Here is a 23,263-nt window from a genome sequence, read left to right as displayed (position 1 = left end):
TGAGTAGGAGAGGAACTCACACAAAAAACCCATCTGTCTTCAGCCTGTGCTGTGGGACGGAAAGGGCTCCTCTAGATCTACACCCAGCACTTTCAGAGTAAGGCATATCGAACTTAGTGAAATACCTAAAAGAACACGAAGAGGCAGGGAATCCATCCTGCAAAGCCCAAACTTCCCCAGTACCAATCTGCTGCAGCCAGAAACCCTCTCAATGGAAGAAATGGAAATACAGGAACACAGTTACTCTAGCAAAAACGGTAAAGGCAGCAGCCTTAAACTGACCGTGAGCACACCAGTACGCTGTGATTTCAGATTTCACAAAGGGTCCTTCTCACAGGAGGGCTCTTGTACCCATGACAATGGAGATCTCTGGATGCCTCTCATCCTTGTCACCACAAACAAGTAAGTAAATTCCATCAGATGCAGATAAGAAAGGTCCCACTTTTCCCTCTCCTCTTTGTACCAAACACTTCAGAATTGCTAGGAACTATAAAGAATAAAAGACAACTTCAGAAGAAAAACAAAGTTCCAAGAATCATCACAACTCAGATTTTTATTCAATGGTGAAGTTGAAGGGAAATATTATTTCTTCCCTTCAGGGCAAATGTTCCAAATGAAAATTAAGTAAAAATATCGCCCCCCAAAAGTACTCACAATGAAATTAGTTTTCTTTAAATATATTTGGCAAAATAAAATAAAAAAAAATTAGAACCCGTACAAAAAAAATCCCTTGCAAATTCCTAACACCGTAGCAATGACAACAATGTAAACCTGGATGTTTGGCAGTTGTAATTAATTTGTGGAAATTACTGTTGAACTTTGGAGCAAGAAAATAAAAATCACTTTCAATAGCAACAAGCCAATTTTAGAGGCAATTGAGGCTTAGGGAACGCTATAGGGACGGGACAACACTAGTGGCTTCATACACAGTTTGTGCGAGTGATCTGCTAGTGTGGGGCTATTCAAGAGCTGGGAGGAAAAGAAGTTAAAAGCTATTGCAGCATTGCAGCGTATGGTACAGCAAAGACCTGCAGACTTTCCATTCTGGGAGCCGATCAGTTGGGTGAAGGCTGGTGGCAAGAGTTGAGATGCAGTGGAAAGAATCATGACAGTGATGAATGGTGCAAGCACTGGGAAGCAGTTAACGATTTTCATCATCGCATTGGATTCAGTTGTGAGGAGACTCTTGGGAGTGTCTGGGGAAATCTTCTGCTTACAGTAGCTGCTTTTGCTCTCTACCTCCCTCCTCCTTCCAGTTAAAGCCTCTGCCCTGCCAAGTGGGTTTCACAGGCATGCAGTTTGATAACATCATCCTTTAGTTAAGAATGTCTATTCCAGTATTAAAAATGTAAAAAAAGTCCTCGGGAGGGTGCTGCTTAGTAGCAGTCCTTGCCTTAAGCAAGGCCAATGGACTGCAATTGCAAGTTGATTAAAGCAATGTGGATTTGGATGAGCAATGGGGAAGATGGGAATGGGGAAGGGATGCAGGGAACAGGGAGGAATGCAATGTTTCTACACCCCTCCCTAAAGCCAAAATCCAAGGTGCACAAGTAGGTTTTGTTTTTCCTCACACTCTTCTTTTTTTTTTTTTAATATCTCTCCAGTTATAGTATTTCCAGTTTCAAAGGAAGTTTCAGAGGCAGCCTCAGTTACAGTCATAAACAAAGTCGTAGTTGCTGGGCTCCTTTGGGATAGGTGGGGGAGCATCTGGGATCTGTATGTTTTCCAAGTCAAGGAGGCGTAGCTTTATCTCCATGCTGAGCAGCGTGTCTAAGTCGTTCCGCGTTAGATCACTCAACATATCCTTCCCAAGGAGGGCGTTCAGCCCATCGGTCCACACACAATACTGCACAGGGAAAAGATAAAAACTAGCATTAATAGACTTTCCGTACACAAACTGCTTGTCTGTCCTGGTCCTCTACAGTTATTGCTCCCCCAGGGACTTATGAAGAGACCTAAAATGAGGTTGATTCATTTTATTAGCTTGTATCATGAAGAAGGCATGTTCTACTGAAGGGCTTAGAAAATGGACAAACAATTCCCTAAAAATGGGAAGAAATTACAACATTCAGTTGTTTGGTAGTTAGGTGTCTCCTCCAAACTTCTTGTTGAATATTCTTCAATAGTTACGGGAAAAAGATCAATACCTAATTTAGGACAATGAACCTCTAGAAATATCTCCTTCTCCCCATCTCTTTCTCTTTCCCCAATACTTCCAGAAAGAGCCTGATTATCTTACACCAAAATTTTAATTCCAAGACAGCTAAGTTAGATAAACTTAATTCCACCCAAAATCCTTCTTGGCTCTTTGTGTAAGATTTCCTGTATCAACTATCTAGTTTTATCGTGGCTTGCTTTCCTACAGATTAAGTGGTATCACTTGACCTACACAAAGATAGGCTCTCACATATCTATGCCGACTTTACCACTGTTTTACACGAAATAACATATTGTGAAAAACTACGGAGTCAATCAATGCTGTGTCTTTCATTAAAATTAAATGCCAAGGTACCTGGTATAATTCTAAATGCCGCAAATGCTGAACTGGCCTCTAAAACCCCTTCCTTACTGTTAGCTGTTTCCTAATAGGAGATGCCATCTTTCCCAACAGCTGACAGCTTGAGATAAACGTGGGCTGAATAACCATTTTAAATAAGGTACAAACTCAAGGGAGATGGGTGATCTAGAGTCAACTTCTATCAAATAAGTCACTTCCATTTATTACTACAAGGCATTTATTCAGCTATGAACAGAAGTACTCAAATGCCATCATCTAAAAATAAAGATTTCAATCATGAACTTGTGTCCTAGTTTGCAGGAGAAAATTCAATCAACTGTAACTGCATTTTTATCTTACAAACACTTCTGCTAGATTTCATGCCAAAAAATGGATTTTAAATTTAGCTGACCATTTGCTACATGATACCGCCAAGTTTAAAGATAGCCATGGCTGACTTCAAGCTATAGCAGAAATGAGGATTATTTTTAAGGAAGAGAGAGAAAACCCCCTCTTGGGGTATGTCTTCATCCAGAAAAAGGGCATATTTTTAAAGGAGGATTGTTAGCATGCTTTCAACATCCAAAGTGAAATCCGACCCACCTAGGCCAGTAACAAAACAGTAGCAGAGCGAGGATTTCACCCATGGTGTTGGTAAGCCAAGCCGCAGCTTTAATATGAGATTAGCTGTGTAGAAGAGACTTGAGGGTCTGGGCTGTCCTGCTAACAAGTATGAAAGAAACAACTTAGCCTGCCTATTCTAGGCTCTCAAAGTGTGTCACTGAAGACTTTTAAAGCATGCAATTTTTGTGGAGTGTACACAGAACAGCAGGAAAAGAAAGAAGCTATCCTAGAAATGTAATTATTTTTGAACAGACTATAACTTTTTATGATCGACTTGAAAGCTTTCTTTGGGAAGGTTTTCCCAGAATTCATTCTGAGGAAAGGAAAAGAAAGGCAAAAGGCTCTGCTCAGGTTACAGAAGTGCAGAGCATCCATTCAGCAGATGCAGCCCCTGATGTAAATTGTCCATCACCTACTCAGTGAGTAGGGCCAGTGTTTTCTCTGGGGAGGAATCCCAGCGAGCCAGAAAGCAGAACTGCATTTTTCTCCTCTTCCAGACAGAACTCATTCAGGACCCACAGAAACCAAATTTTGGCCACAATTCAGATGAGTGCAATGGCCTGGAAAAGGGGCTTCCTCTCTAATCTCCATATTGGCAAGTGCATCTAATTAAACTCCTGTACATTTTGAGCACACAGAAATCCTAATGAGATGGTAGAAAAACAGAGGCATTCACTCAGAAGCTTTTTTTCTTTTTAATATGCAAAACAGACTAAGAGCCACTGAAAAATTAATTTACTACAGATTCATTTTCATAAAACTCCAATGAAACCTAATTATAGCCTCCCTCATCAGTTTCTCTGTCAAAAATCAAGGATAAGATTAATCCACCTTTTTGCTATGTAGTTGAAACCAGCTATTAGTATTTAAATGAAAAACAAATACGATGTAGTGATCTCATGGTGCTGAATCCTCTGGCTACCAGTAAGCTCCAACAGATGGCTGAGGGTATCGCCAACCTTAAGTGTGTAAGAATGAGGTCCAAATCTCAATGATATTGCTTCAGTAATGAGATTTTATTAAAGAAATACCTTGGGAGTCAAGTCAGTGGAACCAGAAAAACAGACAGGTTGTGCAGGCCTCATCCATCTGGATGCAGCCCCGAGCAACCCGGTCTGAGCTCATCGCTGACCTGCTTTGAGCAGGAGGTCAGACTGGGGACACCCCCAAGGTCCTTTACAACCTGAATCATCCTATGATCCTCATCCAGTTTTTGTCTTCAGGACACACTCAATTCCCACATTCAGACCTCACTCTACAATCATGAGGACCGTAGAAGTGCTTGAAAAAAAACCCCATAAGTCTGACCTGAAATTGTCAGATACTAATGTCATTCCTGGTGCTTCACACAAAGCTTTCTAAATCTTAAGATGTCACCCACCAAATCTCCCAAGCTGATGATGCTGTTTAACTAGCATTTCTGCTGACAAGCACCCCAGTTACTGTGATGAAGAGTCATGGGCTTCATAACATGCCACTTGCCTCTCCTTGTGGGTGCTTCCTCTGAATGAACATTTGCGCTTTTGCTTTAATTACAACTCAGTCTTCTGTAGGCCATGGAAAAGCATAGAGGAAGTGAGATGCCCTTTTGAAAACATTCACTTAGAAACTGTCAAGTAGCAGCAGAGACTGCTGCCTCTGGCCGTTTTTCTGAACATATTAACTTTGTTTCTAAGAAGCTGCACAAGATTAAAAAGAGAAATAAAGATAATAGGTGTGTTAACACAATCATGAGCAATTGGGTTAGTGCATCTCACAATGCTACTGCTGCCAGTGGGGTGCAGTAGCAGTTTTCGAACATTTAGACCATTACAATATACTTGTAGCCATAGGCTATCTCTGTGATACAAGTGGCTGAAAAATTTGTTGATGTTCATGACCATTTGCTCTATGAGCTGAAACAGACTAGCATTCAGTTTCTGGAGAATTTATATCAGAGAGCACCTAACATATGTTCAGTTTAGAGGATGAAGACAATCATGCCTTGCTTAGACCTTCAGCTCTAATGGCACTTTATGCCTGGGATCCCACCGCTGCCTTCTCTTAGATCAAAACTGACCAGCAAATACTACTCTGGAATGAACATACTTGAAAATTACACTCAAATATTAATCCCCAGGAAAACCCAAATGACCGTAACTTAATTTCCTCTCCTAACATGGACATTTATTTGAAGGTTTTAATCCAGAATTGCAAATGTTGAAGCTGTGTAACTAAACACACTTCACTAGTAATCCAATTTCATGCACTTTGATAACACTACAGTATAACACAGCTTAATGCAATCTTCTGTGTTTCATCATCTTTACACAGTGTCCTGAACTGAGAACAAATGTGATACCACAAAATAAGGGTGCAAGGGGAACACCAACTCTTGTTCCTTTAGAAAGAATAAGGAAAAACTTTATTCCTTCTTTATTTTTTACTATAGTGCATTCTGCAAAATCTTTACTTGGAAGTTTGTGAGAAAGACATCCAATGCTTCCACATAACTAGGTAAATTAGTTCCGTCACTTTCCAAAAGGCAATGATGTCGTCTATTTCCTTGTGTTTTCAAGTGAGACAAGGAGGCAGGCAGGAGACTGTAATTCTGCTTTGCTGTTGGTATTTAAACTGTCTTCATACAAGTGAGACCCATTGCAAAACAACCCCCTGTGGAGATGCAATAGAGGGTACCTTCTATGGTCACCTGTCATGAATGGTCTTAAGCAATGTGAAACTAAGAATAAGTGGATATGCTATTCAGGACAATGCAAGTCTTTGGCTGAAACTGAGACCCAACAATGGTATAACCTCCCCTGGTTATACTGGCATCATCAAAATGAGCTGAGGAGAGCAGTGATTCTTTAAGAGCTTGGCTGTACAAATTTTCAGTGTTGAACTGAAGTTCACTAAAGTGAACACACAGCAAAAATCCTCCAGGGTAGACCAGACCAGGAGAAATCTTTACTACACCAGAAAATGGTGAGCAAGGTCTGTGGAAACTGTGAGGTCTGCCCAAGCTCTTTTCTTTCTCTTACTTATGGTGCATATTTCAGTAGGGCTTAGAAATACTGATCTTGAACTTGGACCTCCATGTGCTCTATGACGTACAAATACAAAACATGTTCCTTCTGTGGCTTAGGATATGCATGAAAATTGCAAAAGGTCTTGCTCCCATACTAATCTCTCTGCTTTCAGTTTGTTGTGAGACATGACACAGGTTTAGGTGGGCCTGCGCTCTGTTCCAGGATGACCATTCTTATGTTCTTATAAAGCTGATTGCTGCCACAAAGCAACTAAGAGGGCTCCAAAGAAGTTTATGTACTCTGAACTTGACTTACCTCATGCTTGTCTGGAGCAATGAAATTCAGCTGGCCACTCGAGTCATACAATATAGAGAAAGCAAGCTCTAGCACCTCCTGGAATACAAATAAACATATATGAATGCTGCATGAGAGAGGCATTAGTATATTCAGGTCTGTCTTTCCTTCCTACCACTTATTCCCCAAAACAAGTGGAAAAATAGGTTATAGTACTCGCCTGCCTGGCCAAAGCTGCAGCAGTACCAGACCATTGCAACAGACTGGCGCAGCAAGAACCCCAACATAGATGCTTCAGTCAAAACAAACCCACCCCACTCAGTCCTGACTGTAGCTTGCTCTGTAATGAATTACTTTAGTGTTTGAGTTTAGATTTGAGCTAGGCAATGGAGAGGCCTAAAATAAATATAACCCATAATAGCATACTTGCAACAAACTCTTCGTGAAGACTCACGGTTTCTTCAATTTGTATAGATTAGATTTGCAAAATTCTGCAATGTTTGATTCCCTGTGTCAAAAATCCTGCCAGGACAGTTATTCTCCTGGTATATACTTATGCTCTTTTCACCACTGGAATTCTATTAAATTATTCATTCTCAAGAGATTTCTGTCGTTTTGTCTCTACCTGAACCAGAATCAGCAGTCTCAAACTGAACTATCTGGGTTACTTAGTCATAAGGACCCCAATGAATCTTGGGAAACAAAAATCCAATAATCTTTTTTCCCCTCAGCATTGAAGCTGGAATTTCAAAGGTGCCAAAGTGAATTAATTAAGCACTGACCTTCCCTAAAAGTCCCCTGGACCTGGGTTCCTATGGGGAAACTCATCCAATTTGAATAAATAATGACCTTCCACTGGCCAGTAGTGCCAGTACGTAAAGATGTTGTGTTATCATGGTTACTGCGCACACTACTACCAGTGTCGTTACAAGGATTTCACAACCTGTAAGCTAGCTCATATGGATGTAATAACTCTCTGGAAAAAAGAACCAGCTACAGAGGAGAGTGCTGACTCGTAACTACTTTGATCGGTATCATATGTGCTGTTCTTTTTGCCTCTTGGCTTCCTGAGCCCCATAATACTGATCACCTTTGCTGACTCTCAGCTGATGACAGTCCCTACACTGCCAGCAGCGACAAGAGCATGGCTTCTTAAATTTGCTACACTGAGCTTAAAACGGAAGAATGGACTGTGGGCACTGCAGCATCTACATTGCTCTACATTTCTAACCCTGATCTCCAGGTCTGAAACAGACATAGGTCTTTGGATTTCAGTAAGGGTTATGTCATTTTTGAACTTGTGTGATTAAGAGCAGAGTCTGATTCATAAAGCTTGCAGTCCTTAGGGATAATCCTGCATGATCAGAGATCAGGCTTCTCATAGGAAATGCTCTTGGTTTCCTTGAGTTTAGTTATTACATTCAACTTGCTATATTGCCAGGCCACAGGAGACAGGTCTGTGTTAAATCCCCATGGAAGCTGCAGATACTAACAGTATGGTGCAGTCAGCAAACAAATGGCTCAGGGCTCACATAGCCTTTTTGTGTTTTAGGCATGTCTCTCAGCCACACCTTATTAAGAGTGATGTCCCTCATTACAGAAACAAAATTTACCTCTGCCCACGCAAACCTGGCATTATCTCCTCGCAGAGTGTTACAAATTACTGACAGAACATGCCAAGTCATGCAACTGAGGTTGTGAAATAAAATGTATCACTGAAAAAAAGGGCTTGTACTGCTTTACTATGATGTTTCTGAATTTCATGAAGGTCAACAACAATCCCATAGGCTTGGCCCCTGTATACTTGTCCTTTGGGAAATTCCAAGGGATTGAAGTTTTTGTTCATTTCAAAGGAAGGAAAAGGAGGGAAAAACCCTGCCTGAGAGAGGAATATCCCAGGGACCCACGGGTTTGGTCATTCCCAGTCGGGCAGAGAATGGGTAAGGGCTACATTTAGGGCACAAAGCTTCCCTTTATGGGGGAAAGTGGGAGTTTGGAAGCCCTGGCTCCAGTTCAGCTTCTTCACTGGCTGCTCAGGAGACTAAAGGCTCAGGAATTGCAGCTTCCAGGTGCCAGTGTCTCAGTGTCTCTGTTGCCTCATGCAGAGCAAACTGTCAAGGAAAATGGAAGCCTAAGAAGCTGGAGTTGCCAACTGGCCCTCCACGCTTATGGTGGTCTCAGTGGTTCAGCTGGCTGACTTGCCAGGCACTCCCACCTGGTTTTGTTACATTCTCATCAATGGCAGGTGATTTTGAGGAATTGGCAATTCCTAAAGGAAAACTGGCCAGTCTCCATCAGCCATCTGTGGCTTTCTCCTCCCTTTTCTGTCCTACTTCTCAACCTTTCCCAAAGTCATCTTCCATTCCAGCTTTTCCCACCCATTTCTCTTGCACTCTGGTCATTCTCCTCTCTTATTCCTCCCAACATGCTCCTTCCCTCTTTGTTTTGCCTCCACCTCAATCTGCTGAACTCTGTCCCTTGACACTCCTAACTCTTTTCATCTTTGCACATTTCAGACCTCTGTCCTTCCCTAGATGCTTGTCAAAGGTAACAGTATTTGGACCCACAATGTGCCTCTCTTTTGAGCTTCACTGAAAACAGGGAACAAGAGGCTCTGCAGTTGCTAGCTGGACACTTCCCACTCCTTGGTTTCAACTCTGCACGGAAAGCTGTTGCAGGTGGTTTGAGGGGAAGCCTGCTCTCCCATGCCCAGAGCTTCTCTTTCCCACAATCTCTGCTGGTCCCTCACATGGGCCAGAGACAAGCTATTTTTGACAAAGAGGCATTTTAGGTGCCTACAGCAGAGTGGCTCCATGCAGCTGGAATGACCTCGCTACTCTCTGCCTACTCTGTCATCAATAGCCTCAAAACAACCATGTCTTTGCTGAAGGTTGAGACCACAGCCATGTTAAGTTTGCTTGCCACAGCCATAAGATCCCCTGCAGGGAACTTGTTCAACCAACATGAAATAAAAGAGAAGAGAAGCTGCAGAAGTACAGGGAAGCGAGCAGAACCATTTCTGCTGACTAAAAAGGCACCAAGCCTGAAGCCTGCCACATCAGCAAATAAAGGGTGATAGAAGAACATTTAGAAATACATGGCAATGTTTTTTCCAAATTCTTCTCTCATGTTTTGTTATGAAGGCTGCAAAATCTAATATATTTCATTTCCTTGAAATTCATTAATATTGCCTAAGAGTCAGAAATGAAGGCTTTAAAATTAAACCTAATTTAAAAACACAAGCAAGATGAACAACAATAGATTGAGGTCTGGTCCTATCAAGTTGCTCCAGCTTCATATGCATGCAAATTGCAATTCAGTTTAACTCTTATTTATTTCTAAATGGTCCCGCCGGAAGAATAATGGCCATGTGCCGGCAAATGAAGAGATGCTGAAGCCTTTGTTACGGACATTCTGCCAAATCCAGCTATGTTCATAGCAGTGGCATTCTGCCATTCAATTTTCTTTTCTTCTTTTCTGCCAATGAATAAACATTAAGATGGTCGTCATATATGTACAAAGAAAGCGCAGGATTAAAAGGCCTCTTAAAAAATATATCACCGATTGTGACATTTTAGAAAGTGAAAGGTTTCATACACCAAACTCAGCCAAATTGCATTCTGTGTCTGGCTTTTAAAAAAATTTTTGTTTCATTGTCCACATTAACCTGGTACTCCACAAACAATGATGTGCTATTCCTATGATGTCAGTTACGTAGTTGCAATACTGCACATGACAGTTTGACTGGGATGACAACTAATTTCACAAATTCTGTGGTTCTTGGGGGAAAATCCAAGGAATCGAGGAAGGCAAAAAAAACCCCAACAACCAACCCCAAAGCCCCCATATCCCCCACCACACCAGAAACAGTGAAAACTTCATAATTATTATTGCTGGGATCACAAATGGAATGCTCCAGCTATGGATGAAGCCATGCTACTGATCAACTCCTGATCTTCACACTCTCCGCCAGCAGTTTTATGCCAGTCCAAACCAATTTTACCTGAGGAAATGGGGTGATGCTGACAGCTGAGGACAAACTCATCTGCAGCACTGCTATTTAGCATTAAATACTATCTAGACATTACTGCTCCATAAAGATGACACATTTCCATCACTGCCACCCACCACTTTCCTTCTCCTCATCTTTCCTTTTCGTGCGGACATACGAGTGCTAAGACAAGGAAGCACTAAAAATACTTTACATTCATCATATAAATGCCCGAACCAAATGCTGTTGATGGTTCAGCTGTAACATGAGGTAGGAGTTGTATGCAATTGATTGTGTGTGTGTTAGTGCCCTGATTCAGAAAATCAACAAGGAAAAACACTCCTGGGATTTTTTTTCCTGGCTTGGCTTGACTTTTTGATTTCCAACCATGTAAAGCCAATGGTGAAAGGAGATGACAGTATTCTGATAGACTTAGAGCAACTTGTGTATGAGAAACACATGCAAAGAATATTCGAGACGCTCTGCATTTCTGCATATAGTTAAGGAAAGAAAAGTTGCAGCTGTGAAGCTGCAACAGTTGTGTGATGTAGTTTTGACAGTGCCTTTTCATTTTCTGTGGTTCCTATCAGGACTGTTTTTTCCAGTATTTATTTGAACACTAAATGAATGCATTTTATTTTTGAAATGCTGAAGCAGGAACTCTTAACTTTACTATTTTGTCCATCAAAGTATCTTTCTAGTTAGACCCAAAATTTCTCAGTTTCAGGTAACCAGCAGTTCTGATTCAAATCCTCTGATCTGGTTCCCAGACCTCAGGGTGTGGGTCATTAGTGTCTCCCTCCTGCTTGTAAGGTCAGACAGCATGACCTGATGGAAAACTTACGAACAAACCTCATACAATATGGCATGAAGACCATCATTACTGAAGATGTCAGACTCTGCTAGTAGCTCAATTTCTTCTTGCTGTAGTGGCAATTCTTACTAACAAAAACTCTGCAAGATTCTGGCACTGTACAGTCTGAGTCTTACTGTCAGTTCATAGCTCTTGATCTGAAACTCTGAAAGGTAGCATAAACCTAATTTAAGCTGACCATTGCCTCCTACACGTTTTTCCCAAACGCACTGCTGAACACATCTTTATAGACCTCGCTAATTGCCTAGCATTTCCCTTACATCTTTTGCTGGCAGTTGTTTTTCTATCTGACTGAACCTGAAGTTACCATCAGCTGGGCGTTAATTGCAAATTTGGCACGTGCCAGTGTTCACTCAATGTGAGCTCATCAGAGAGTACAGCTGGGACAAACTAGTTATTTATCAGAGACAATATAGGAGCAGGTACCACCAATCATTGCTGCTCTGCTCTGCAGCCGCAGTCAAAACTGCTTGGCTTTAGACGTAGAACACACCACTACTAAAGACTGTCCTAATGTGCTCTGGGCATATCACAATGCACATCTGCCATGAAATCTGAGTAAAGGAGAGTAGACTGTCCTAATAATTTAAGTCAAATGCTCTGAGGTGAAAACAAAGTTTGTGTGCATACACAGAAAGGTGGCATGCTGGAATGAAAAATACCTGTATTACTTCAGGGAAGGTCAAGTTGACAAGCTTTGTATTCTGCAGGGTGTGTATTCATAACAATTTCAGAACCGTACCTTGTTTTGTTTAAGAGCTCCTTTCTCCTTCATGTGAGGGCAGTCTTTCCCAGTCACAACAGCTTTTATATCTGCCACTGGCACTGCATTAAAAAGAAACAAAAGCAAAAACCAGAAAACGAGTTATAACCAAGGTGCATAAAAGCTACAGAGTCTAAAAAAAGGCAAGACTAATGTGTTAAAATTACCACCTCCTTTGCCATTTCCAGCCTGTTGTAAGCAAGAAAACCAGAAGAAAACAACTAAAATAGGAATCGGTGAGTCTTGACAAAATTTCAGGCATCTGGATAAAAATCTGAGTATGCTTTTTATTGCCTGTTGAGACTGCTTTGGGTAAGAGTGTTTTATATAGAAGTATACCTGTGTCTGGGCAGTTTTTATGTACTCGTGTATCTAGAAGACATACACTGTTTTCTGCCTTACTAATCTAAAACGCCTGCCCTGTTGCTGCTCTTTCCTAGGCATCCAGGCAAAGCCCCTGCTGGAGGGAGGATGCTGGCCAAGTTGGACCCAACCTCACTTGACGCTACTGTCCTTCTGTTAATGCTTGTATGAATTTTTCAAATAGTTTTCTATTTCATTCTCATCAACAGTTTAGTCACTTTCTGGTATTAGCTGGAATAAGGACTACTAAGGCTTCTAACAACCCATTCCAATTGCTTTAAAATGTGAAATGATCCAAAATCATTAAACAATAAAAAAGGTAGGAAAAAAGTATTGGAAGCTGTTGCCACTCAGGCTCACTCACAGAGTGAGGTCACTAAAACATAAATTTCTCCGAGTTTCAAGTGGAAGTCAATTTTCCAACGGTAATTACATTATGGAGAATCTATAGGCTGCACAATACAATGTGGTCAGTGAGTGAAAGTTTTTACAATCTATAAATAATCCATTATCCTCGTGGCTGTGGAAAAGCATCATATATAGAAAACAGCATAATATATGAAAGTCTGTTACTGTCCAGTTCTTTACAAACTCTAATGGAAATACAGGAGAGGAGAAATGCATGTTTTCTCCTACTGGGTACAGCAACACTGTATTTTATTACAGATTACCTCAGTCAAATGGATAGCATGGGATATAATAGACATTTTAGAATTATTTTCTTTGCATGGAAAACTAAAATAAATTGAAGTTATTTGGCTCTTCACTACTCAGCCTCTCCTGCCTTTAGCCTCAGCATTTCATGTTGTGGCCCTGATGATTTTTTATGTCTCTGACACTACCCCTACTTTTTGGTAAAGAAGAGAGACTGTTTTCGAGAGGAGGCAGTAAGCTCAGAAAAAATGGGAAGTAAAGGAGATATTTGACTGCACCTACTTTAGAAAGGTCTTTTTAAGAAGAAAGATCTCCTGACATTTGTTGAAGATGCTCAGAAAAACAATTTACCTGATTGCATAAGGTAGGGTTTGCTCAAGATAGATCTCTCAACCAAGAAGGCTTTTCTCCAGGTTTCATATGCTCGATCTCTGTGATCGGGAATGCAGTTACTACGGGAGATCACAGACTGATGTGACATCCTGATCTTTATTTATCTGGAACTTGGCCTATTCCTTGCTTTGGAAATATAGAATGAAAGACTTCAGATGGTATCAGAAGCTGACTACAAGATGCTGGAGGGTGTGAGCACAGATGTGATGTGTTCACAACAGATAAAGCCCTGAGAAAGAGGGCAGCTGTTTTCTGTCCCAGTTGGAGTCTGCACAGCTTGTTAACTGCCAGACTGAAGACAGAGGTGACATTCACAGAAATGAAAAGGTTAAATACCCCTATATTTGTTTTGGAGATAGACACTAGTTATTCAAGCTTGGCAAGGAGTACACAAAATGGTCTACGCTGCTTCTCTTGGTCCTCCCTTTTCTTACCCACTTGTTCTCTTTCATCTGTTGACCTGCTCCCAAATGCTGACAATCTGGTCATCACATTCAGTCCTTAACAGTTCAAAATTCAATAGAAATCTATACAAAGAACACCAGAATATTTCCGGAAAACGTTCTGTAAAATTCCCAAGTCAGTTTGGCCTGACACGTTTTGAACAATAGCACCACTTTATAATCTTGTACCTTGCAATATTCACAACTCTGTTTAATTAAAACCTAATGTGGGTGGCACTTATATCCTTCATCACCTGAAAACCTGAGATACTGATTAAATAACCATATCTTTCTCAAACTGCATCAGTATCTGCTCTGCCAGCAGGCATGCACTGGGAACATGTGGGTCTGGTCCAGTGGTTCCTAAAGTAGAAGCCTTCTGTCCCCATGGGATCCTGACATTCCTGAGAAGGCTCAAGAGCCTATGGAAAATGCAAGATGAAGCTTGCAGTCAGGGTCAGGGATTTGAGTGTGGCAGTGTGCTCAAACCAAGCAAATCTGGGAACTGATGGTCTCTTAACTGTGTCTGCAGTTCGAGCATGACCTTTATTAGTCTTTTGTCATTCAACGTGACAGTTAACGTTCCAGGACTATTTCTCTAAGCCTCGCCTAGAAAAACAGACTCTTCCAGTGCCAATGCAGCAATGTGATCCCCCATCTTACATTCTGCTAAAACTGCAGTAAGAGCATGGAAAATCCTTGAGACAATCTGTAAGGCAATGAAAACAAGGGAACGTGACTGCAGACTGCCAGGGCTCCAGCATCAGACAGGCTCTTCCTCTTTCCCTCCCAGACTGCATCTGGGAGCACTTAGAAATTTTAAAAGATGCTGCCTGGAGATACATTGGGGAAGAAGAAAAGAGAAACAATTCCTTGTTTTACTAATATTGAGGGAAGTTTAAATCACTGTTTTTCTCCTTTCTCAATTTTCAGGCTGAAGAAATTTCCAGTGTCTGAGAAATGAGTCTTTCTGCTATTCCATGAAAGACGCACAGCTACCAACTGGATTACTTGTACAAGCGTGTCTCATTTAATCATGCCAAGAATGGCATTTATTACTAATGGAGGTTCTGAAAAGAACAAAAAGAAATGATTCCTTATTCAATGCTTGATTTCTTGGAGCTGCTTTCTGGTGACAGAGCTATACAGGTGATTATCTCAGTCATCCCAAAAAACTTTCCCAGGATTGCAGGTTAAACATCTACAACTCATGTTAAAGGACTAAGAAGAAATTTTCATGAGAGTATCATTTTCTGAAGGGCTCCAAAACTACTTTTGTCCATAAAAAATATCCCAATAAATCCCCTGGTAGGAGCTGCCATAAAGGCATGCCTTCTCCCAGTTGGGCACACAATAACTGCGAGGTCTTCTCAACACTGTTCACAGCAATGTGTCACCGTTAAGTCCACAGTCCACGATAATGAAAGAGACCTCTGCCTGCCACGGATTTCTCCTTCAATCACTAGACTGTTTGCCACAGAAGAAACATCTGTCTCCATGGCCAGGAAGTCCTTCTGAAGATGCCCAAGTATATTTATTTGACATCTGCAGTTAGACGAGCAATGAAAATAAACTGTGTTCCTCCCCAGGAAAGGCATGGTATTTCCAAGCTAAATGAAATTATAAACTCATCCCAAAGCTGGGCTTAGTCCTCAATACACACTTGCAAAACCAGGAGAGCAGTGTTTCGATGCAGGAGAAAATGTCCTCTGGTCTCTATCTCCGTAAAAAGAGATGTTGATCATGTCCTGTGTTAAGAGAAACCTACTAAAGTTATAAAGAGGAATTAGCATAAAAGAAGCAAAATAAAACAATTCTTGTGAATTACTTACGTTTATCTTGCAAGGAATCATGGGGGACTTCTCCCTGGGGACTTTCTTCCAAGTCTCCATAGTGCAAGACCTTGTGATTAGGTGAAAGTCGACAATACCAAAACTTGTCTGTTAAAATAAATGCATTAAACAAGGTCACTCACATATCTTCATGAGCATTATCAATAGCGTAGGAGAAAGCTTACTCTTTCTACACTACAGGGAAGGGCTGTCTTTTTTCTTTCAGAAGGAGTGTGTGGGGTGTATGGAAAGTACGACAGGGACTTTGCTCAGTAATTCTACTTGATTAAATGAAGCTGGCACTAATATACCATTTTTGTATTGATTTAGTCACTGGGTCCAAAAATAAATACTAGCAAGAAATAATTGACTTAGTTGTGCATGATACCATATACCCTTATGACCAGAAGACTGTCTAAGTAACCACTTATTTGAGTGGCTAACTTTAATGACCCGTAAAAGCTTAATTTTTAGCACTCACTATGTGAAAATTAAGCCCTGCCAACTGTCTTGTGTAGGACACCCAAAAACTGATACATTTGAAATATCCCATACTTTATGAAAATTATGACTCATGTCTTTTTTATAGACATGAGAGAACAACCCCATATTTATGGAGGGACTGGACATAACAAACATGCAAATATTTAAAAAGCAGATGTTAACTCCCTTGTCCTGCAGATAACTCAGTGCTTTGCATGGTCACAAATATACATGTGGCCATGCAGTCCCACACCAGTTTGCATTTTAGCCCTTCCTAGGAGATGTATATTTACATCTCCTGCCACCTCCTGCTTTGCAGGCTATAATTCCACCATAACAATATTTGTTAAAATCTGCTCCCATGAAGAACATCAGCTTTGCAGAGCCAGGCCACCGTGCTGCCTAGCATGCAAGGGTGGTGCTTGCCAATTCACTTTCCCAAATGGCAAGAATGAGGTTACTCTTCCTTTTCAGAGCACTTTCTATTTAATAAATAGATACATAATGTTAAGCTGGCAAAAATACAATCTTGTTACATCCAAGCTATAAATCTCTGAATGCTCAGAGCAAGGCCAGATGTTAAAATGCCAGTGGAAGGGGCAGAGGGGCTTCTCTGCCTCTGTGCTTCTGCTGTTGGCAGCGCTGATGCTGTGCCAAGCAGCAGCCTAGGGGACAATTCAGAGGAAACGTTAGCATTGACCCAGCCCTGCGGTGCTGCAATCACCAGGAGCAAATAGAGCCACTGTTCAGATAAAACGTCGGAGAAGCTGTACGACCACCAGAGCCAGCATATGTGAGCTTGTTTGGGGTGTTAGCGAAGGAAAGACCTTGTCTCTGTTATTGAAATATTGGCTTCATGGACCCTACTTCTTTCTAAGGGACACCCTCCAGTCCCTTGGCCAGCCATTTAAAAGGCAATGCAATAAAACACAGAGAAAGGCAATTCAGCTTTGAATGGCAAAAGTGCTTGCACATGCCCTTTTAAATTTCTTTGTTGTGGTGGGTAAAAATATTTTGGGGAACAAACTCCACACCCTTCAAACCACTTTTTGAGTGTGTAGCCCCTTCTACAGAAAGATTCCAGAAGACCTTACAAACCACTGGCAAAGGCTCAAAGCGGCAATGGGAGAGATTCTAGTTATAGAATCGTAGAAATCATTAAGGTTGGAAAAGACCTCTAGGACCATCAAGTCCAACCGTCAACCCCACACTACCATGTCTCCTATCTACTTCACAGGCACATGAAACACTGAAAGATTTATGGTAGAGAGCTTGAGATTATGATTTTGTGATGCACACAAAAAGAGCTCCTCAAATACAAACACCCCTGGACTGTACACAGTACATATGATGCTGCACAGTATGGGGTCAAGAGGAAAACCCCACTTGCAAAGCTTTTGTAGGACTTTGAAACTAGACCAAGCAGAGCCCTCTCATTCAGTAGATGCATCTGAAGAGCACACGCACAATTAACTTGTTTGGCAGCCTCTGTGTCTCAGAAGGATGCATGTGAAACTTTTCTAGATTCATACCTTTCACAGGAAACTCAACCAGGACCACTTCAAAAACTGATACTTAAAAAATATACCCCATTGAATCTGACTGTACACCATCGTGCCCCTTGTCTACCTAAAGAAATGCCCCAACTACATGTGGCAGGAGGCTTTCAAGTCTAGCTTTAACTGCAATCGTGTTGCTTATGAGACTGTACAAAGGAATATACCTTTCTGTCTCTAAGATTACAACAATCATGTTTTCCTAATAAAAGCCACCGTGGTCTCACTACTTTTTCAATAACCTGGCCAACAAGATGATGTAACTGAAAAAAAACCTAGTATGAATTCCTTTCAGTTTAGCAGAAATGGGGCTGTTGGTATTAGGGTTTGAAAAAGGTCTCTTTAAGTGCCTCAGGGTATTTTGGTAACCTTGCTCCTGTTTCAATCCCCTGCTCTTATAATAAAAGAGGGAAAAACCCCTCAGTGAAAATGGCTTTACTTAGTTTTTAGGAAGGAGTGGGTTTTAGAGGAAGAAACCCTAGCTCTGAAGGCTTGTGGAGCCTTTTATAGCAATTCCCCATAACCCAAGGTTAATTAAAGAACTAATAGCCATAGACTGTAGCTTGAAGAATGTCCAATGTGATTCTCCTGTGGGCTCACTAATAACTGCCACTGCACCACAGCTTTGCTGTCAAGAGGAAAACCCTTAAATGAAGCCTACAAATGGAACTAACGAGGTTCCCTCAGCCACAGCCACTAAACGACTGCACCAGCCAGGCTGAGGAGGGTGATCGGCATGTTCGTGATGGGAAGTAACCCTTGTTTCTACAACCACCAGCTGCGGTGGTTTTTTTCTGCTGTACATAATGTTACAAACAGTTTATCAGACATTATCCCACTTATTTGATATCTCAGTGCCTCGGAGAACAGTTTTAAATGGGATGCATGCTACTTCACTGTAGTGCAGGTGCTGAACATGATTTCATTGTAAAGGTAGTCTATAAAATAATGCTGCAGTCAAAAATGATACAAAATTGCTTCCACTGACAAAAAGGGTGAAGAAACCCTAATTACAGAACAGCACATGGGAAGTGGCCAGCATTTGCTTTCAGCTGTAAACTGATAAAGAAACAAAAGGCAAAAGAAAAAGAAGCGCTTTTCTACCATGATTAGAAAGTGATATTTATAAAACAGAGAAAAACTACTGTCCAAACCCTCCAGAGCATTTAAGCCGAAGTCTGCAGAGTTGAAGTGCCACAAGAGGCTTTAAAGATGGGATGGGCATTTTCCAATAGACCCTGTCCTCCACAGCTAGCAGATCAGTGTGTATGAGCACAGCTGGAGTGGGGCAACTGTCCGTTCAGGAAGGAGTGGAGTTTGTTTGGATCTCAGGCTTAGTCTTATGAATTTGCCCCAAAGCCTAAGTCCGTTCTATGAGCTAGAGCTCTTATTCTGTATGCAGTGTTATTACACCCACCTCTGTAAAACTCCTCCTCAGAGCAAGCAGCTGTAGGGAGGGCAGTTGCTAACCACGGAGTCTTTAGAGATGACGTGGGCTTGTGATTTCATTGCAATTTTCGGACACTACATCATTTACACTTCCCAGTGAGTCCTTATGTCTTTTAGCTCACTGACTACTGATGCAATCAAATAAAGGTGCTAGAGATTCTTCTCTGAGAAACAGAACTAATCATTCTGGTTTTTAACCTGAAAAGGTTTCATACAAATTGTTCTGACTTTCAGATAATTGTTAGAGCAGCCAGTGGGTTAAATATATCGCAGCACATTGTTAAAGATTATAGATGAGGCTAAAAAAAAAAAAGCCCAAATAATAAAATCAGCTACAATTTGGCTGGAAGAGTAATATTCAAAACTGTGACCAAATAGTAGGGCACGGAACATTTTGCTGATGGGCTACAGAGTGCTTGGCCATTCACACAGTGTGTTTCCAAGTGCATTAATAGCCAATGACTCAGATGCCCTTAACAATGCTATTCCAGGTAAAGAAGTGCTGTGGTTAGTACAGAAGTGCTCTGTGGTAAGAATCTGGAGAGAAAATAGCTCAGATATGCGTGGACAAAAGTTTGAGAGTATACATTTTATCCCAAGATATGTCCCAGATTCCTAAAGAAGTTTTTTGTTCAAAGAAAACCTTCCTCATGGATTTAGCAACAGGAACACACTTTTAAATATATCAGTGAAAATGTCCATATATGTGTAGACTCACCCTTTTTCTTTCATTGTGTCGCCTTTCTCTAATAAAACTGTAGCGACATATTTTCATGCCAACTGGTCTTGACTGCTTTAGATGAAAGCCAACAACCCCTGCAAATGACTGGCGAATAACTGACCTCTGGCAATGCTGGAGGCATATTTGGTTAGCCGGTTCCTCTCAGCAAGCCACGCACTCACAGAATATTATTTTTTATGGGACTATGGAGGGTGGGATGGAGTAACAGTAGCAAAGAGGCTTGGCAGAAAAAAGACAAAGTGTGTGTTCTTGTTCAGAAGTGTAAGTTACTTATCCTAGCAAGAGATGGAAAACCTGTCTTCACTTGATGTTTTTGTTTTAATTTAAGCTTTTTCTTTCCAGGTTACTTCCATGGTGCCTTGTGTTTTTAATTTAATGGTGTGTATTACCAGGCTTTCCTTCCCTTCCAAAAATTACTGTTCAAGAAACCTCATTTTTGGCTGCAAAACCACTTCAATAACACGCATTTTCTCTATAATCTTTATAAAGCTAAAAGGGGAATTTATTTCCAAGAGTGCACCCAGCAACATAAACTGCAAATGTACTGGATGACAGCATCAGAAGTATCTATTATCCTCAATAAAATGCCTTTATCTGCTGCTTAGCTCTACAGGAAATAATAACTTTTGGGGTTGTAAAGTGCTTTGCAGGCTTTCACTTTAGTCTTCTCCCCTTTCTTTTAGGAATCAACTAAGGAGAAAGCTGAAGAGGTCTATCTGTCAGCTCATGTCCACAGTCAAGGAACAAAGCAGGGATTTGCAGAGCTTCGTGATCTGCTGTTGAACAATGACCAGAAGGGCAGACTAGATTTTGCTGTTTCATTTCCAACTGATTAACAATGCTTAACAAAAACAGGAGTTAGTGCTGCAGTTCTCCTATGAAACCTTGCAAGGGAAAGGCCACGCATTCCTTAAAAGTGCTAAGGATCCTGCTGGGACAGCAATGGTATTTCTGAATTTTGGCTACAGAGAGATCCCGCTGATATGACAGTCCTGTGCTGAAACACAAAATGCAGAGGTCTAACTACAGATACCTCACAGCTTAATCTTCAGCATCCCCTCCAATGAATCACCTGTTGGACTGGAGGCTTTCCAATGCCAAGTATATATGAAAGGGTTTCACCTCTCTCAAAGGCCATAAACTCCCTTCTCATTTTTTTAATACATCAATTTTTTTTCAACTTACTGTGACTAACCATGCATGTCCTGCCACATGTTCAAGCAACAATCTTAACAGAAGTTTGCTCTGGAGTCTTTATCATGTGGTAATGCCTGTTAATTATTTTTTAAATGGGCAATTTAATCCTTTCAGCTTCTCCTGTCTAGGGAATGTTCAGGTTCTTGTACGATCTGTAGATTTGTGACATTTGTTCCAGAATTGTCTCAAGGGAAAAAAAGAATCATAGGAAAGGTAAAAGAAGCAGTATACATACTGAAGTAAAACACCTACCTGATCTTACTACTCTTACAAGTAAGTTGCCACATAACAGGCAAATCAGGCAAATTGTGATGCCTCACAGCACTCCCCATTTCTGTTTCAAATCCTTATCAACCTGGATGGACTGTGGTCCTTTGAGGGCCTTGGTAATGCTCCATGGCAAGTGAATTCAGTTGGAGCAGCATGCAGGTGACAGGGCTCCTGAAGCACCAGGTAGCACAGAGCACACGTACATGGAGGTGGGTTAGGGCAGAGGAGATGGGGAGGTGGGATAAGGTTAACAGAAGACACACACAGGAATTTGGAACTTATACTATATTTATCTAGACATTCCGAGGAATTGTCTGAAAGCTTGACTGTCCTGATGTTTAGTATCACTAGCTAAACCTCTGGTTCTCCATTCACTTTACTTCACCTAGTTCTTGACATCATGATGGCCCTGCTGGTACAGCTTTCTCTGCTTTGGGTACAGGATACCCTAAAGGATAAAGGCTAATTTCAGGAGAGCTGCTTCTGCTTTGTGCCAGCTGCCACTAATTGCTATTTGGACTGTGCCAGGCATTGTACATACCTGAAAAAGGATCCCAGTTGAATGGCTTATATGACAAACATTCTTGTATTTGCAAACCATACTTTGCTTCTTCATTAGACAGCACAGTGTTAGATCTTACTGAGTTTAGTCCTGGTGGCCTCATGCACCATCATCTTCTGTAATGGCTGTGTCTTCTCTCTCCCTGCCTCCCTGGGGATAATTTACACTTCTGTTTCAGGGAATACAGGGATTCTAACATAAAGCACACACAATTCTTAAGGGCGTGTGGAAACATGCCCTTCTATATGGGCTTGTATCTGACAAAACCCAATATATTTCAGAGAAGATCAAGTTCTTTGAGGCATGGTAGTGTATTTTTTTTGTTTCCACAGAATTGTGAACTTTTTTAGCCCTGTATAAATATGACATCAAAGCAATTAATCTGGTGGCTTATACAATTCACTCCAAGGCATGATACATAGCAACCTTCTCAACTGTGGACCAGAAGATTAAGTTGATTTTTTGTTAATTTTTTTTTTTAACTTCAACTCCACTCATAGAAGTTGAACCAATTTATATCCCCTAAGGCTTTTGATCCTATAAATCATGAACTAACAACAGTTTAAGATAAAATAAACAGTCTACCTTCCTCTTGGAGATCTACCAAAAGAAGGTTTGCCACAAACACTGCTCCTTCCATAGAATTTCAGTCATTCGGCTTAACGCTCTAAGAGGAATAAAATAAACAGCCCTCGCTACTGATAACCAAACCAAACTACGCGTTACTTTAGGTGTTTTTACTCTGTGAACATGCTGCTGAAGGGAAAACATGTATCATGCCTCCCTATGAAATCTGTACAGGAAATTGCAGTGGAATTTTAATGCTCTTTCCCTAAGCTCTGTGCAGCAGGCTTCATAGGTGTTTGTAGGCTTGACAACAAGGATATAAAGCTGCATCACATTTTTCTGCAACTCAACCCTTTCATAAAGGCTTTGAAATTTTCTGAAATAACCTCCCTACATTAAGGGTCCTTCCTGCGTTACGGAAAATTGCCTCCTTGTTTCCAAGGAAGGAGGCATTGCAGGGATACTTCCCTCTGTGAAGAAAGCAGTTTTCCCCAATTGATATGAAGGTCTCAAATATTAATCTTTGTCAGTTCTCACTCTTAGCTTTTGCAACTTTCTAATTTGTGTTGTATTTACAGTGGAAAACAAACGGCAATCTGAATCCTCACAAAATGGGGTCTTTAAAAGGAAATATTTGGATACAACCTCTAATTGATTTGCTGAATTTACACTATGTCCCCTTTATTTTGTCTGGAGAAAGA

At 41.0% G+C, this 23,263-nt stretch overlaps 1 protein-coding gene across 6 annotated transcripts in view; it reads right to left on the bottom strand.

Moving 5' to 3' along the window:
• Positions 1-535: 535 nt before the first annotated feature.
• Positions 536-23,263, bottom strand: part of ELMO1 (engulfment and cell motility 1) — a 314,961-nt gene continuing 292,233 nt past the window's right edge. For all 6 annotated transcript variants that reach the window (XM_075083575.1, XM_075083576.1, XM_075083577.1 and 3 more), the window contains 4 exons: positions 15,737-15,844; positions 12,031-12,113; positions 6,445-6,522; positions 536-1,846 (listed from right to left, as the gene is read on the bottom strand). In XM_075083575.1, the coding sequence (XP_074939676.1) occupies positions 1,646-1,846; positions 6,445-6,522; positions 12,031-12,113; positions 15,737-15,844 (470 nt within the window). In that variant the 3' untranslated portion in view covers positions 536-1,645. The remainder of the gene's footprint in view (positions 1,847-6,444; positions 6,523-12,030; positions 12,114-15,736; positions 15,845-23,263) is intronic.

Source organism: Phalacrocorax aristotelis, chromosome 2 (genome assembly GCF_949628215.1).
Source record: "Phalacrocorax aristotelis chromosome 2, bGulAri2.1, whole genome shotgun sequence".
Classification (NCBI taxonomy): domain Eukaryota; kingdom Metazoa; phylum Chordata; class Aves; order Suliformes; family Phalacrocoracidae; genus Phalacrocorax; species Phalacrocorax aristotelis.
This window is presented reverse-complemented; position numbering and strand designations above follow the sequence as displayed.